Here is an 18,408-nt window from a genome sequence, read left to right as displayed (position 1 = left end):
AGCTTCCCAAGCCAGGATGCTAACGTGCAGCCTGGTAGAGGCCAAAACAGTTCAGACCAGGCTTGACATTCTGAGGGCTGAGCTAAACCCTAGGTCTGTTGTTGGAGAATATGAAGGAATACGGAGGCTGAAGATCCTTCAAGAAATCCCCCATTGGCTATTGTTGCAACAGGATTTTCAGGAAGCAGCAAGGAGGTGGAGGTTATGCCCCGGACGAGTGCCTGGCATGTAGATCATCCACGCTGCTCCTTCAGACTTTTCTGAGCACACCCCAACTCACTTTGTCCTCACAGCAGCACGAATAAGCACACGTAAATGACCTCTGCCCTAATTGCAGCTCCCGGTGCTTTCACATCACTTGCCATGTGCCAGAGCAGTTCGAAGAGCTGTGTGTGTATTAATTCATTTGATCCCCTAACAATTCTATATGTAGTACTAATAGGCACTACGGTCAGCCCATTTTTACAAATAAGGAAACAGGCACAGAGAGATTCGGTAACTTGCATAAGGTCGCAGAGCTGCGATTGGAACCCAGGCTGTCTAGATACCGAACATAGGCTCTTAACTTTGCTGCCTTTGTGAGTACAAAAGTGACTGACATTGCCACCGGGGCTTCTCCTCTCCAAATCGGCTGTATTTGGTTTCTCTCCCCACAAAGTTGTCAGATCACAGTAAAAGGCATGGCCTCTTGGAAGCCTGGCGTGTGAGGGGATAACATTGCTCCGTGGGAGGGGAATACCCCCAGAAATGCATCCACCTGCCGCCTTGCAAAGGATTCCACCAATGTTGAGGGTGAGCCAGCGGAGGCCCCTCTATGCAAGGGCGCCCGCACACACGTACACACGTGCACACACTGGGAGGTGAAAGACTCCACTCCTGAGCTCAAGACGTAAGAAACCTTTGTCGCAGGCAGTCATTTGGGTCCTGAGAAGAGTGGCAGCATCCCACCTCCTGCCGGCCATCGAGGAGGCTCTGGTGGAGATGGCATCTGGGCTCTGATGGTGTCTGGGCTCTGATGATGTGCTCTTTTCCCCTTTCCTCCTTCTCCATCCTTCGCTAGACCTTAAAGGTTAGAGGAGTGGACCGTACTCCCTACCTGGGGGACGTAGCTATCGTTGTGCATCCCGGGAAAAAAGAGATGGGAACGCCACTCGCAGACACTCCTACTCGGCCCGTTACCCGACACGGGGGCATGAGGGACCTTCACGAGTCCAGCTTCAGCCTCTCTGGTAAGAGCAAGGGCCGCTCCGCCTGGGATGCGTGGCTCTACCTCAGCGGGGTGGCCGGAGGACAGGCCCGCCCGGGCAGCGGGACTTCCGTGGCTCTTTCTCTTTGTCTTCTCCCTCCCCCCACCACCCCATCCCACGTCTGCAGATGGGTGTTGGGTCCCACATAGAGACACAAGTATCAGGAGGGGCGGGAGGGCTCTTCGGGTCCCTGGGCACCAGTCATTCCAAGAGGCCGTGGCTTGTCTGCTGCTCGCCCCGCAGTTTCTAAGTTCAGAAAATTTTCCCCTTGAAACATCTTCGGGGCCCTGCACACAGTGGGTGCCCCAGGGGTGATCAGAGCTCTGAAGGCTTAACCGTCTCTGCTACGTGGGACTGTACCCCAAGGCAGTCTCCCTGTCCCCATCCCTGCTCCTTGCCAGCCTCTAAAAGAGGTATTTCCCTGTTCCCTTTCCTCCCCCGCCTCAGCCCTGTGTTTGTCCCTCTGGCACCTTCTTTTTTGTCAGCAATTGTAGTATATGTAATACCACATATAATATATGGGGGGCGGGGTTGTTCTGCGACTTTACTGTCAATAACTCACATCCCAGGTGCTCTGCAGTAGCGAAAGGTGGGGGTCGTTGCCACAAAATTGGTAGCCCTCCGTGGAGAATGAGCACGGCAAGGTGGCCTGGTCCTCCAGGCCGCTTTGATGGACACCGGGACCCCACCCCCGACCCCAGCTTGAAAGGGGCAGGACGGGGTCTCCTTGAACACGCCGAGCGGCCTTCAGAGTCGGACCGGGTGGAGGCCTGGCATCACTCTGCAAGGGCCACACCGGGACCCAAACGGTGAGGGGACCAAGATCCAGATCCTTCCACACAGAGTGTGGCGTTTACTGTTATGATAGGAAAGGCCGAGGGAGGGGGCTGCCCGCCGAGCTTCCTGTGTGTCCCCCTATGTGCTGGGGGCAGAAGACACGTGGTTCCCGTTTAGAGGTTTTGAGGACTTTGTGGTCTGTGGGGAGGGGTCCTCTCCACCACTCTGTCCATCCTCAGAGGCGATCTCAGTGCCAAGATAACTATCCCCCTGCCCCCGCCCTGAAGGCCACTGCCAGTCCCACCAGGGACAAGACACGTGTGCTGGGAGTCGGGAGGGAGTCCGTGGTGCCGAGTGTCGTGGTCAGGCCCTGCCATCCCAGGAGGTGTGGGCTCCCACGGCTGCCTGGGCACGGCCCTTCCTGCAGCAGCCAGGCCCACGAGAAGCCACGAGGCCCTCGGAGCGGCCAGTGGCCTCGGCGCTCAGGTCTCGAGGCAGGCCTCTCTCCAACTCGGCAACTATCCTTCCGCCCCCGTCTCCTCTCTTCTGGGCAGGCTGGGCTGAAGAATGTCCCGCTCGCTCCCTGGGGCACCAAACCACTTTCGGAGTCTTGGGATTTCAAGATCCTGGGCCTTTGGGGTGTGGTTCTTTGATTTCTCCGGAACAACGGAGGGCCCAGCCGTCTCCCTGTCTTACTCACTGAGGCTTGTATACAAAGGCCCACGTGCTAACGGGCTGACTGACGGTTCGTGTGCCTGACAAGAGACCACGTGTGCAGGTTTGGGGTGCAGGTTTGGGAGCAGCGAAGGTAGCAGAGTAGCAGTTCATCGGAGAGGCCCTCGATCAGAAAGACCTGGGTTCAAATCCAGGCTCCGCCACCTACCTACCCGCTGCGTAACACTGGGCAAGTCACTTAACTTCCCTGAGCCTCGTTTTCCTCACCTGTAAAACCGGATGGGGTTGTGAGGGTTCAGACAGATCGTCCCCACAGAGGGCTGAACGGCCTCCGCCAGGGAATGGTGGCCGTGCAGTCATAACCCAGGCAAGAGCAGCCGAGCTCACCCCCTGCTTCCTTCTCTGCAGGTTCTCAAATCGATGACCATGTTCCAAAGCGAGCTTCGGCTCGGATCCTCGCTCCCCCCGGAGGCAGGTCAAGCGGCATTTGGTAAAGGCACTGACCAGCCCCCCCCCGCGTGAGGACGCACCACTGCCACCAGCCCGCACACCCTCCGGCCGCAGCTGCAGGGGGCGGGAGAGGCTGGGCTGGGCAGTACACCACCTGAGGGGGCCACGGGACCCGGGGAGCCCTCCCCGTGTCTGACACGCGATTCACTGTGCTTCGAGCCAACCCTAACAGGCACTTTGAGATGTGTCCCTCCCGCTGCAGTCCTTTCCTGCCTTGGCCTCGGCAGGCTTTGGGGGGCCTGGGAAACCCACACTATGCACGGAGCCCAATGCATAGAGCCCGGCCCAGCCCCTCCTCTTACACCCGCCTCCATGCGCTGGCTTTGGGAAAGCCCAGACTTTAGTGCCCTGCCCCCTGGCTGACCCGCCAGCTGCCCGGAGCACTTTAGCAGATGTGCGTTAGAGGAAAAGGACCCCCTCCCCCTGAGGAGGCCCCGCGGTCGCTTTTCCCAAGTCAGACAGGTGTTGGCTTCCCGGCCGTGCCCAGGAGGTCCCGTTGTTTTTTTTCCTGACTCCACGCTGGCCCCTGTGTGGGTGTGGTTGGGGCGCTCCGCACCCTCCGCCAGCTTCTTCCTCCCCCCCCACCCCCACCCCACCCTCTGGGAGTCACAGGCCCGGAGGGGCTAGCTGGGTGGGGCACGGGGCTGGTGCCAGGCGCGTGTACATGATTTTGTTTTGCACGTTTGGTTTGCGCAGTGGTTTGGTTTGACTTGTTTGTGCATCCTGTGAAAAATAACGGTGCTTCGTGTCACTAGCATAGCATAGAAACAGGAGTAGATGTGGACCTTAAGAGATGCTGCACTCGACACCAACCAGACAGCCTAGGGCACAGACGAAGAGGGGGCGGTGAGGGGTTGGACTCACAGGCCCTTCTTCTCCCAACCTGGGGCCTTCCAGGCTGCCGAGGCCTTGTCCCAGGCCCTCCTCCCGTCCCCTCCCCTCTTGGTATAGTTCCCTACAGTCTGAGAGGGTGCCCCGGGGACCGTCGGGGAGCGGAGTCACCTTTCCCGTCTCTGGCTCCGGTCACTCCCAGCCCTGACACCCCCACACCCCCAGCCAGCTTCCTGTAACCTCCCCCTGCTGGACGGAGGCCCGGCCGCTCTTCCTGTGTGATTGGCAAGAGGCCTCGTGCCTGCTAAGAGAGGGGGAGCGGGACCAGGGAGGGAGTGGGCTGGAGGCCAGGCCAGCGGGACGGGGCTGGAGAACCCACATGGCTGCACAGGTGCCGTGGAGCCCCGTGGTCAGCACCTCACCTTCCCCTGCCCGTGGCCTCCCTCTCCTCCCACCTCCAGCCGAGCCCTCCCTGCCTCGGAAGCACCGGGAGGTCTCCATGGAGACGCTAGAGGCCGGGTGATGTCCATCCACCCTGAGCGAGCTGGGAAGCAGCCCAGCCACCTGCCCTTCTTAAGCTTTGCCTTCCCCTCGGGGAGGTGATTTCACGTTCCACATCGCTTTGCGCACCCCAGGCTTGTTCCAGGACTCGGGCCAGCGGCCCTACCCTGCACGTTTCTTTCGTGCTTTGCGTGTCGTCAAAGCACTTGCATCGACGAGTGCTCGCTTGCTCCTCGCAACGGCAGAGCGTGTACTGTGGTCCCCGTTTCGCAGATGAGACCCAGAAGGTTTAGGCCTTCTGACCCCAGAAAGTGTCCAGGACCACCCCTAAGGGCGTGGCTGCCTCCCCCCGCTGTGGAAAGGAGGAGGGGTGACGTCTCTTGTAGATGCCACCCGAGAATTCAACCACCCGGAAGACTGACTCCCTTGGTAGGCGTTCTGCTTCGTTTTGCACAGATAGCTAGATTTTCCTTGTAGGCAAACTAACGCGTGTTCACTGCTCGAGCCAGGACTAGATCCGTGTTGGCGGCTTGCCGTGTGGTTTGCGCTGCCCCCACGCCCTCATTTCTCCCTTCAAGCTCATCTTCCTCACTCACTCAGGGGCTGAGAGGACAGAGACGGCACCCCAGGGAGCAGAGGGAGCAAAGGCACCCACGGGGACGGGAGGTAGGGATCTGGGCCTGGGAAACTGTGACCCTGATCCCTCGCTACGGTGCACATCACCATCTTTATCCCTTCCAGCCCTTTGCTGGGTCGCGGGCCTTGGGAAGATGCCAAAGAGCCGAGCAGTGGTGGTGGCCAGCGGGCAGAGTGTCCCTGCTTGGGCCAGGAAAGCTTTACCTTCTCTGAGTGCCTCTGCCTGAGAGATGCATGGTCTGTGGCTCTAGGAGACCACGTCTTGGAGTGGTCCACCGCAGGCCTTCCGCTTCATCTACCCTCCCCACCCCCACCCCCGATCTTTCATAGACCCCACCCTCGCCTGGGAGCTTCTAGATGAAGATCAGAAGGAGGCTCAGGGGACCACATGAACGGTCCGCTTCCGCCACCCGCTCCTTGCCCCTGTGCAGAGCTCCAGCCGGCTCCATCGGCAGCCCCACTGCCCCTGGTTGGAATGAAAAGGGTCTCTGGTTGCACTGAATGCAGCTCTCAAACTGGTCTTGTACTTGCTGAATAAATACTGTTGTTCTTGCCTTAGCTGCTCTCTAGGTTTGTGGGAATAAGTTACCAGAAAATTGTGCTACTGTGTGTGCGTGTGCGTGTGCGTGTGTGTAGTGCTAGGAGTCCACAGTAGGTCTCTGTCAAGCCGATGCCGCGATGAGGGCTTTTCCGATACTGACCCAGAAACCACAGAACCACGCGAAAACCCAAACCACCCTCTCCAGCTGCCCGGGCGGCAGGCACAGCCTGGGGTCAGGATGGAGCCTCCAGCACCCAAGTGACTTCTCACTCCTCGGTAAACGTCATGGTGCTAAGATCGTGTCAACCCCAAGATGACACATGGTCCTGTGCTTTGGCCACCTGTTTGAGGCAAAAACAAAACAGCCCGACACATTGTGTTCTGGTGCAGGTTTGTATTAAACTGTAGCTACTTCTCACCTGGTCTCAGTTGTGTTTCTTCAAGGAAGAGGGACTTTGACAGGGGACCTCTTCCACAGTGGCAGGGGCGAGGCTTCGGTTGCTAAGAAAACTCAGCTCTGGTTTTTGACTCGTGTCCAGTGGCAGGTAGCAGCTCGCTGAGAGGTGGGAGGGGCACTCGGGGCTCTGTCCTCTTCCTGGTGGGGACAAAAGCAAGGCTTTGGATGCCAGATTCCCAGGACAAGCTTGCTGGGTTAACTGAAACAGCCATAATTGGGAGAAAGCATTACATACAAAAGGAGGTGGGGGAAACTAGGCTGCCCCCACTTATCCTTTGTTGCCTGTTCTCTTGGCTACCATTTTGGAAACCCATAGACCCCCCCCCCCCTTTACACAATGGAACTCTTGGCTAATGGAGCTGTGACCTCATAAAATCACATGACAGAGCTGTCCGAAGGCCAGGGTGTCTTTTTTTGTTTTTAATGTTTATTTATTTTTGAGGAAGAGAGAGAGAGACAGAGCGTGAGCAGGGGAGAGGCAGAGAGGGAGACACAGAATCGGAAGCGGGCTCCAGGCTCCGAGCTGTCAGCACAGAGCCCGACGCGGGGCTCGAACTCACAGACCGTGAGATCATGACCTGAGCGGAAGTCAGATGCTTAACTGACTCAGGCGCCCCGGCCAGTGTGTCTTTGAAGGAACTTCAGGCTGCTCCCTGGTTCTCCAGAACCCCACCTTTTGGGTTGGTCTACTATACCCTCTAACCCCTGCCACCTGCATCACCTCCACCGTCTCTCTAGATCTCAGCCAGATGTTGGAAGGGATTACCAGATCAAACTCGTCCACACTACAGGGTGAAATTGTTTCCAGTACTACGGGGTCACTTGTAGTTTTTTCTTAGCCCCCAAAGACAAAACCCTAGTGGCAAAGGAACTTTCCCACTTCTCACCAAATAAACAACCCTGCAAACAAGGCCAGAACCGAAAGAAGTCCCCGGGGTGCTGCGTTGGGACCAAGCACTCGGCTGTAATGAAGTGAGCTGTATGCCCAAACTCTGGTGAGGTTTCTGAGCCAGATGGAAACACTGTTCCCTGGCTTGCAAAGGATGCCGAGTCCCTGGGATGGTACTGGGCCAAAGTGTCTGTTACCCTGATTTCCCATCACGTGGGAGCGCACCAGAATTTGACTAGCGGCCAAAAATCTTTTGTGTTTGGATGAAAAGCATGCCACATGTTCAGCAGGCCATGTGCATGGTATTGGATGGTGTATGGAGAAAAAAGTAAAAGCTACCCGGGAAGACACGGCATGCCTTTGTGTGTATGCAGTTGCCGGAAAATAAAAGACCACAGACTTTAAAATAAAGCCATCTAATAATAGGATAAGGGTTTTAGTGCTTTCTCACTAAAACAGTAAAGGATCTAACATTTGGTTGGTACTTGACGCTGTCTTACAATGACAGCTGATTTCTTCACTTTCTTCCCCTGGTATATTTACAAAGTACACATTTATACCCATAGGGAATCTTGTCCTGGTTTTCCCGGGACAGTTCCGGGTTAAGTCTATCGCTCCAGGGTAATTAGTGGTGCCACCTTTCATATATGTCGTGCTTTGGGCACTAACTTATTTGGCCACCTCATGCATACCTGTGTATTCATTAGGCTATGAAGATGCCTGATCGGGAGTTGAAATTCATTCCATCGCTGAAAGGTGAAGGGCAGGGCATCGTGGGAGGTGGGGAAAATGGGTCCTTCTGCTGTGAGTGGGGACAAGGGTGTCCTGTGACAAGCCCCCGAGTCTTCACAGCTCTGCCATGGGTACAGCAGAATGGGGAAGGTCTGGGGGCGCTTCCCTAAGCTTTTCAGTTTAGTGCATAGACTTATTATTCCATTAAAAATTATAAGTCTACCACCTTTCATCATTTACTGTTAAGGGGACTATGATCCCATTTAACACCTTCATTGAACACTTTACAATATTTCTAACTCCATTCGAAATTCCAGCTCCTTAAGCACCTTTCCTAAAAGCTAAATAATTATCGCCAATCTAATCAATTAAACCCACAACTATAGTGAGCTTAGAGGTTCATTAGATGTTTCACTGCCACACATAAACTTAGATTTCATCTCGAAGTCCTAAATCTTTGGCTGGGAGCCTGGGCATCTAAGAGGTTGTGAGGAAGGCCTGCTTCCTAGCTCCACTCCAGTGGCTCAAATTTCCAAAGTTAGGTACCAGATTCTCACTTTACCGCTCTTCGGTCCCTCTACACCAACCGCATAGTTATTAGTGCAAGACTCCTACGTTAAGTTCTAGCCAGATGAATTCTGCCTCCTTTAAAATTTTTCCTGAATACATTAGATGCTTTGTATTTTAAAGTTTCCTTAAATTTTAACTGAACAAATTCTGTTCCTGTATAGCTTTCTTTTAAAAATAGGCTTTATTTTTTTTTTTTAGAACAGTTTTGATTTACAGAAAAACTGAAAAGATAGTACAGAGAGATCCCACATACCCCACACCCAGCTTCCCCTATTATCAACATCTCACATTAATATGGCACTTTTGTTACAATTAGAGCACCAATAGTGAGGCATTCTCATTAACTAAAACCCATACTTTATTCAGATGTCCTTAGTTTTTACCTACCGTCCTTATTCTCTTTCAGAATCCCATCAAGAACGCCACAGTACATTTGTCATGTCCCCTTGGGCTTCATTTGGCTGTGACCGTGGTCAGACTTTTCCTTGTATTCGATAACCTCGATAGTTTTGAGGAGTACCGGTCAGGTGTTTTATAGAAGGCTTCTCTATTAGAATTGGTCCACTGTTTGTCTCAAATGAATGGTTAGGCTGGGGTTATGAATTTTTAGGAGGAAGGCCACAGAAACGAAGTGTGCTTGTAATCACATCATATTAAGGATAATACTGCGTACATGATTTATCACTATTGATATTGACCTTGATCACCCAGATAAAATCTGGCATCACTGTTTTTAAAATTTTTTTTTTAATGTCTATTATTTTTGAGAGAAAGAGACAGAGCGTGAGCAGGGGAGGGGCAGAGAGAGAGGGAGGCACAGAATCTGAAGCAGGCTCCAGGCTCTGAGCTGTCAGCAGAAAGCCCAATGTGGGGCTTGAACCCACCAGCCGTGAGATCATGTTCTGTGCCGAAGTCAGACATTTAACCTACTGAGCCATCCAGGCACCCCTGGCATCACTTTTTAAATTTACATTGTTCCCTTTTAAGACCCCACCAGCTCCTCTTTTTACAAAATGTAACTTTCTTAAGCCACTAAATATATCATACTATGTGCTGCGCTAAATTTTACAGGCATTTGCTAAATGATTCTCCTAGCTATGACTCTCTTTTTATTCAGTATCAATTGTAAAGTCTTTACTTTGACTATGGGAGAACAAGAAGATACTGGTATCTTAGAATAGCACATGATCAACAAGAAATACGCACATTAAACACAGGCTCTTGAGGTTTTATCTGAACTTCTGACTCGTGTCAAAATTTAGACATTTATACACACGCACATGCACACAATATTTTTATTTCACTACATAACCCCAACTTCATGAGGCCTTTGGACAAATACAAGTATCCATTAGCTTATTGCTGTTTGAATTATCCTTCCAAAATCCAATTAGAAATTCTAGGGAAAGGGGCGCCTAGGTGGCTCAGTCATTGGATTGTCTACCTCTTGATTTTGGCCCTGGTCATGATCTCATAGTTCATGGGATCAAGCCCCGCCTTGGGCTCTGTGCTAACAGCACGGAGCCTGCTTAGATTCTCTCTCTCTCTTTCTCTCTGTCCCCTGCTTGCTCTCTCTGTCTCAAAATAAATAAATGTTAAAACAAACAAAAAACAACAACAAAAAAGAAACTCTAAGAAAAAATGGCACTAAACAGATAAAGTTAATAAGCTAATGTTGAGGAAACATTATTATTTTAATGCAATGCAGGAAGTTAGGTTGCAACTTTTCTATGGATTTATATGATTTTGGATTATCTGAATTTTACTGAATGAATTGATAAAGGACACATTTTTTCCATATTAGTCTCAATATCTTTCAACGACCATCAAAACCCCATGTCTTGGCGCAAAAACAGACACTCCGATCAGTGGAAAAGAATAGAGAAGCCAGAAATGGACCCACAAACGTATGGCCAACTAATCTTTGACAAAGCAGGAAACAATATCCAATGGAATAAAGACAGTCTCTTCAGCAAGTGGGGCTGGGAAAACTGGACGGCGACGTGCAGAAGAATGAACTTGGACCACTTTCTTACACCATACACAAAAATAAACTCAAAATGGATGAACGACCTAAATGTAAGACAGGAAGCCAACAAAATCCTAGAGGAGAAAGCAGGCAAAAACGTCTTTGACCTCGACTGCAGCAACTTCTTAACACGTCTCCGGAGGCAAGGGAAACGAAAGGAAAAATAAACTACTGGAACCTCATCAAAATAAAAAGCTTCTGCACAGCAAAGGAAACAATCAGCAAAACTAAAAGGCAACCGACAGAATGGGAGAAGGTATTTGCAAACGACATATCAGATAAAGGGTTAGTATCCAAAACCTATAAAGAACTTATCAAACTCAACACCCGAAAAACAATCCAGTTTAGAAATGGGCAAAGAAGACATCCAGATGGCCAACCCACACATGAAAAAAATGCTCAACATCAGGGAAATACAAGTCAAAACCACAACAAGATACCACCTCACACCTGTCAGAATGGCTAATAACATTAACAACTCAGGCAACAACAGATGTTGGCGACGATGCGGAGAAAGAGGATCTCTTTTGCGCTATTGGTGACAATGCAAACTGGTGCAACCACTCCGGAAAACAGTACGGAGTTTCCTCAAAAAACTGATAATCGAACTACCCTATGACCCAGCAACTGCACTGCTAGGTATTTATCCAAGGGACACAGGTATGCTATTTCGAAGGGGCACATGTACCCCGATGTTTATAGCAGCACTATCGACGATAGCCAAAATATGGAAACAGCACAAATGTCCATCGATGGATGAATGGATAAAGAAGATGTGGTATATACATACAATGGAGTATTACTCTGCAATAAAAAAAGAATGAAATCTTGCCATTTGCAACTACGTGGATGGAACTGGAGGGTATTATGCTAAGTGAAATTAGTCAGTCAGAGAAAGACAAATATCATATGACTTCACTCACATGAGGACTTTAAGATACAAAACAGATGAACATAAGGGAAGGGAAGCAAAAATAATATAAAAAAGGGAGGGGGACAAAACATAAGAGACTCTTAAATATGGAGAACAAACAGAGGGTTACTGGAGGGGTTGTGGGAGGGGGATGGGCTAAATGGGTAAGGGGCACTAAGGAATCTACTCCTGAAATCATTGTTGCACTATATGCTAACTAACTTGGATGTAAATTTAAAAAAATAAATTAAATGTTAAAAAAAATGCCTTACATCATATTTACAAAAATGCTTTAGCTATTTCATTTTAGTGCAAAAACTCAAATTTGTGTTGAAATCAATTATGCCATATTCAAAATTCCTGATTTCACATTCTATAGTATCACCTTGAGGGGAGGGAGGCAAAATTATATTTTAAAGAAACAAACTCACTGAATTTCCCAGCTTTGTTAATGTTTTAAACACCTTTTGAATCTGAGAGGCAGTTAATCCTGAATTCCCAAACTTGAACTCTTAAAACTGCATTAGGGTGCATTTTAAAACTGCAATAAGGGTGTGCCTGGGTGGCTCAGTCGGTTGAGCATCTGACTTTGGCTCAGGTCATGATCTCACGGTTCATGGGTTCAAACCCCACATCGGGTTCTGTGCTGACAGCTCAGAGCCTGGAGCCTGCTTTGGATTCTGTGTCTCCCTTTCCTCCTATCCCTCCCCTGCTCGCTCTTTCTCTCTCAAAAGTAAACATTTAAAACTTTTAAAATACATAAAGCAGCAATAAGAATTATAAATGATTCTCTTACCAATAAAGGGAGTGGAGATGACTGAGTCAACCACCAACTTTCTAGAAAGTTCCTTTTGCCTTTTATTTATTCTTTGCCCTGTGACCTGTTCTTATCAGGAAGTTTTCTTTTTGAGCTTAAGAATATGCTAAAAATTTGGCTTAAAAACATCTTAATTATCATAGTTTATAGCTTTACCAAAATACGCACATGCTGTCGGACTGTCTTTCTGGCTCGAATCACACAAGTGCATTGAATATTTTCCTGGAAATGCAAATTCTTCACATTTTTTTACTATTAAAAGCAAATTATCTTTCTTGAGACCCTGAGCTTTTCTGAACACTCGTTTTCTTTCTACAGACTGACTACATGTTACATGAATTACAGCCCTCTAAGCCCCCTTGGGAGGAAATAGATTCTTCAACTGTGAATTAAAGATCGCCTTAAAATGAAAGGCAATTGCTTACAGTGATGCATATTTAAATTTAATCGGCTACTCAGTGCCTCTCCCTTTATTAGAATTCTTGGTTTTAAACTATCCTTGGAAGCTTTGCAGCCCCCTTACCTTGAAGGGAACTGATCCCTTTCGATCAATTCCCAAAGACACTAAGTTTCAAGGCACTGGAGCAGCCCTTTGCAGTAAACCAGACCTTCTCCCCGAGTTAGTCTTTGATCCTTTCGCTGCTGTGGGAGCAGAAGTCACTGGGGAACAATGTCTCCGGGGAGGACCCTTGGTATTTTGAACCCCAAGGGAAAGGAGACATCGGTGGCAGGACCTCAAGGGCCTGTTCCTGTCTCTGTTGTACAACAGATTTCCTGACACCCCCAGAAGGAGAGATCTGGAAGCTGCATCAAAGGTATTTTAGGACAAAGCATCGCATGTGGGGGTTGCTGAGGGTTATTTGCTCATTTTTCCAATGGCCAGGGTTGTATAGTGAAATTTTCCCCACTGTGGGCTGGTGGACAGTCAGGGCCTGTCTCTTTTTTTAAGTTGTGAGGATTTAAACTTGTGCCTTGGCACTTTATAGATTTTACTTGATGTCCATAAGATGGTTTTGAAATTTCTCCCTGGTATCTGGGTGGAAACATATGAAAGGGTTTTGCCTTTCTTTGTTAACTCGCCTTTTCATAGCTATCAGACTTTCAGCTGGCATCGCGGTCATAGGAGCTATCAAGGCAAAATTGTCATTTTGGATATCTCTGCTGTACCAGTTCCATTTTTTAAGCAAATTGGATAGGTTGGTGGTTTATGACAGTTAAACACGAACTGAGCAGGGATGGGGCCCCTTCCAAGCTCTTGAGCTGATGTTACCCATTAAGTCAGTCTAGCTCAGTGGTTCTCAACCAGGGGCCATTTTGTCCCCCAGGAGACATTTGGTAACATCTGGACACAGTTTTTGGGTTGTCAAAACTGGGAGCGTGAGAGAATCCAGTGAGTAAAGGTCAGGGGTGTTGCTGAACATCCTACAGTGCACAGAACAGCCCCTCACAATAAGGAATTATCAGACCCAAGATGTCAATAGCGCCAAGCTTAAGAAACCCTGGTCTAGCCTAAGGGTGAAAACAGGGCATTCGATCATTTTTTTTTTTAATCATGTGGGAAAAATTTAACAGGAGGGGAGAAGTAGCTTCGTTTATGATACCTATCTTATATGGCAAAGCTTTTTAACTAAAAACACCCCAGGAGTGGAGCTGAACCATAGCATCCCCAGGCAGCAGACGGGAGGTAAGAAAAATGCCTACAGAGTAAGACATCAACAGGTCTCACCATGTGTATGCCCGGGCCTCCTCTGACAAACCACTGTCAGGGTCCATGTTGTGCCACATCCTGCCATCATTACGTTAAAATGTTGCGGGAAATAAGAGACCACAGATACAGAATTGATAATTATTAGGTTTTGTCATTTCCTGGGACTCTGCCTATAGGAAGGAAGGAAGTCGAGCACTCACCAAGTGGCAGCTTGAAGAGCTGTTGTGTCTCAAATCCTTAGCAATCAAAAGTATAGGCTTTCTTTGATCCATGGGTATAAACTAAGATCCTCTCCAGAAACTGCCTTATGCCCACTAAAGGAAGGAGGCTTCTTAAAACCCAGGAAAGGGAAGGAAGATCTGATGATACTCAGTTGGAGGAGGTTATATATCATGGTTACAATCAAGATTGGAAAAGGCCATTTGAAGGAGTGACAAAATATACATCCGAAAAGGGTCACAGTGTTTGCCCGGTAAAATATGAAGAATGCACCTTTTTTTTTTCTCCATTGAAATGCTTTACTTTGAGTATAACAGGTTTACAGTAGAGTGCATGGCTGTGACCCGTGCTGCATATAAGGAGCTCGGAGGTCACCACTCCAGCCTAACGATAAGAAAAAAGCTGAACAGACTGAAAAAAGTCAACAATGATTCTTGGATCTGTAAAGAAGGGAAAGACAGGAAAAATACCGCCCCAAGATGGGAGAGAGAGGAATGCCACTTCCTGATTTTATTTTATTTTTTTATCCTGGAATTTATTTTTTTAATATTTTTAATTTTTAAAAATTTGAGTACAATTGATACGTAATTTTTTCCACTTCCTGATTTTAAAAGCTACTCCACTGGGGCGCCTGGGTGGCTCAGTCGGTTGAGCACCCAGCTTCGGCTCAGGTCATGATCTCGCGGTTCGTGAGTTCGAGCCCTGCATTGGGCTCTGTGTTGACAGCTCAGAGCTTGGAGCCTGCTTCGGATCCTGTGTGTGTGTCTCTCTCTCTCTCTCTCTCTCTCTCTCTCTCTCTCTCTCTGCTCTTCCCCTGCTCACGCTCTTGTCTCTCTCTCAAAAGTAAATAAATATTAAAAAAAAATTTTTTTAATGTAAAAGCTACTATGAAGCAAACTGGTGGTTACGAGGGGGGAGGTGGGTGGGAGAATGAATGAACTAGGTGATGGGGATTAAAGAGCACACCGAAATGAGCCCTGAGTAACGTGTGGAAGTGTTGAATCACGGTACTGTTTGCCCGAAACCAACATAACACTGTACATTAATTATACTAGAACTTGGAAAACAAATAATTTTTTAAAAGAAAAACTACTGTGAAGCACCGGTAATCAAGACAGGACTCTACAGGGGGCACCTGGCTGGCTTGGCGGATGGAACACGTGACTCTTGATCTCGGGATTGTGAGTTCGAGCCCCATATTGGGTGTAGAGGTTACTTAAAAATAAAATCTTTTTTTGAAAGACTGTAGAGATCTAGATCAATTGAATAGAATATTGAGAGTCCATTAAGAAACAAGAAAACAAGTGTCTATGGTCTCCTGATTTTTGACCAAGATTCCAAGATGATTTAATGGGGGAAAATAGTGTTTTCAACAAATGGTGCTTGGACACCTGGATATCCACCTGCAAAAGAATGTAACTGGAACTTTACCTGAGATCATATGCAAAAAAATTTACTCAAAATGGGGACCCCTGGGTGGCTCAGTCGGTTAAGCATCTGACTTCGGCTCAGGTCATGATCTTGTGGTTCATGAGTTCGAGTCCCCATCAGGCTCTCTGCTGTTTGCACAGAGCCTGCTTCAGATCTTCTGTCCCCTTCTCTCTCTGCCCCTCCCTCTGCTCTCTCTCTCTCAAAACTAAATAAGCATTAAAAACGAGAAAGAAAAAAATTTACTGAAACTGGATCGAAGACTTCACTGTGAGAGCTAAAACTGTTAAAACTCCTGGAAATATACCAGAGGAGTATATCTTCATAACCTTGGATTCGGAAATGAATTCATAGATATGGCACCGAAAGGCATAAGTAACAAAGGAAAAAAATAGATACATTTGAGTTCATCAAAATTAAAAAACCTTTGTATTTCAAAAGACACTGTCAAGAAAGTGAAATGACCACCCAGAGAAAAGGTTCATCGCAGCATTATTCACAATCACCAAAAGGTAGCAGCAACCCAAATGCCCACTGACAGATGAATGGATTAACAAAATGTGATATGTGCACACAGTGGAATACTAGGCAGCTTTAAAAACGAAGGAACCCTTGTCACATGCTACAACTTGGATGAACCTCGAGAACATTATGCCAAGTGAAATAAGCCAGTCACAAAATGACAAGTTATATACGATCCCCCTTATATGAAGTATCTAAGTAGCCAAACTCATAGAAATAGTAGAATGGTAGGTACCAGGGGCTGAAGAACAGGTAAAAGGAGAATTGTGTAATAGAAAAAAGGTTTCAGTTCAGCAAGATGAAAAAGTTCTAGAAATCTATTTAACAATAATGTAAGTATACTTAATCCTACTGAACTGTACACTCAAAAATAGTTGCGATAGGGTGGCGCCTGGGTGGCTCAGTCTGTTGAGTGTCAGACTTCGGCTCAGGTCATGATCTTGCGGTTCATGAGTTCAAGCCCCACGTCGGGCCCTGTGCCGACAGTGCTAAGCCTGCTTGGCATTCTCTCTCTCCCTCCCTCTGTTCCCTCCTCCACTCGCTCATGCTCCCTCTCTCAAAATAAATACATTTAAAAAGAGGGAGAATTGTTTATAAAAATTGCCCATTTACTACACCACAAAGCAAGATTCAGAACATTCAGAGCGTACAGACTTATTTAAAAAGACCAGAAAAAAAAATTGGAGACAAAGCCAAGAAAAGTCGATGATCAGTCTAACAGCAGTTTCAGAAATAGGAGTACAGAAAAACCAAAGAAAGGGAGTTTATCAAAGAAATAATAGAAGAAAATTTCCAGATTTTCTGAAAGATAAGAGTCTCCAGGTTAAAGAGACATCATCGGGGCTCCTGGGTGGTGCAGTCGGTTAAGCGTCCGACTTCAGCCAGGTCACGATCTCGCGGTCCGTGAGTTCGAGCCCCGCGTCAGGCTCTGGGCTGATGGCTCGGAGCCTGGAGCCTGTTTCCGATTCTGTGTCTCCCTCTCTCTCTGCCCCTCCCCCGTCCATGCTCTGTCTCTCTCTGTCCCAAAAATAAATAAAAACGTTGAAAAAAAAATTGTTTAAAGAGACATCATCATGACATTTCTAAACAATGAAAATAATGCTTCAAGAGCCAGCAGGAAAAGAAAGCACAAGCTGCATACAAAGAATTGGAAATTGAATGTCACCTGACTTTATCAACAAAACTATGAAAAGATGGAAAATCATGGAGCTTGTTTTCTAGATCTTGTGGGAAAATCATTTCCATCCTAGAATTCTATACCCAAACAATCTGTCTACCAAGTGTCAATAACAAGTCATTTTCAGGGGGCTCCCGGGTGGTTCAGTCAGTTAAGCGTCCAACTTTAGCTCAGGTCATGATCTCACTGTTTATGAGTTCAGGCCCTGCATCGGACTCAGTGCTGACAGCTCAGAGCCTGGAGCCTGCTTCAGATTCTGTGTCTCCTTCCCTCTCTGCCCCTCCCCTGCTTGCATTCTGTCTCTCTCTCTCTCTCTCTAAAAAATAAACAAACATTAAGAAAAGGTCATTTTCAGACAATCAAGATTGAAAAGATTGACTTTCCTGGTAATCTTTCTTGGGAATCTACTTGGTGACGTGCCCTGATATATTAAACTAATAATAAAAAATAGAAAAATACGGGACAGAGGAAACGGGAGATTCCACATAGGTAAGAGGGTAAGGGGTGGTTGTAGAGGGAAACCTCTGGAAGGCAGCTGTGCAGCAGCCTACAGAACAACTAGTCCAGAATGGAGCAGCCCTGAGAAAATCCTGAGCAGGAAAACTAGAAAAGCCATTTGCTCTAGTATTCGTTAGCCAAACACGGTTCTCAGACATGGCAGAACAGCCAGGAAGTATTGCTCTTGCTCTCGATAAGAGAAAAGAGGGTTTGCAAGAAGAATTCATCGTGGATTCTCACAGTTTGGAGATTCTTTACATCTAATTTAACCTCTGCAGAAATTTCTACGGCATCCCTAACTGGTCATCTGGCCCAGGACACAGGACATTTAGTCCAGTGATGGAGAAGTGCCTTCACCAGGCATACATCACACTCCCCCAAAGTTCTATTTGTTCAACAGTATCTCCTTGATGAAAACCGAATTCTGTCTCTCTGCAACTTGTGCCCCCACCCCCCTCCAGCTCTTCCTCCGGAGGCCGTAGAACAAACGGTCTCACTCACATAACGGCTCTTCCAGTATTGGCACATTTTTGTGGGCTTCTCCCCTGCCCACCCTACGCATGTTTCCTCTAGGTGTTCTCAAATGTCAGCATGCGTCAGAATCGCCTGGAGGGTTTATTTAATTTTTTTTTAATGTTTCTTTTTGAGAGAGAGACAGACAGACGGAGTGGGGGAGGGGCAGAGAGAGAAAGGGAGACACAGAATCCGAAGCAGGCTCCGGGCCCTGAGCC

General features: G+C 48.0%; 1 protein-coding gene across 5 annotated transcripts in view; it reads left to right on the top strand.

The window, feature by feature from the left end:
- The window catches only part of DPYSL5 (dihydropyrimidinase like 5), a 103,209-nt gene extending 97,073 nt beyond the window's left edge, over positions 1-6,136 (top strand). For 4 of the 5 annotated variants that reach the window (XM_011281274.4, XM_019827783.3, XM_045054822.1 and 1 more), the window contains 2 exons: positions 1,061-1,229; positions 3,108-6,136. In XM_011281274.4, the coding sequence (XP_011279576.2) occupies positions 1,061-1,229; positions 3,108-3,193 (255 nt within the window). In that variant the 3' untranslated portion in view covers positions 3,194-6,136. The remainder of the gene's footprint in view (positions 1-1,060; positions 1,230-3,107) is intronic. The other variant, XM_045054823.1, reaches the window with a different exon arrangement.
- Positions 6,137-18,408: the final 12,272 nt, after the last annotated feature.

The sequence above is a fragment of the Felis catus genome, chromosome A3 (assembly GCF_018350175.1).
Source record: "Felis catus isolate Fca126 chromosome A3, F.catus_Fca126_mat1.0, whole genome shotgun sequence".
NCBI lineage: Eukaryota > Metazoa > Chordata > Mammalia > Carnivora > Felidae > Felis > Felis catus.
This window is presented reverse-complemented; position numbering and strand designations above follow the sequence as displayed.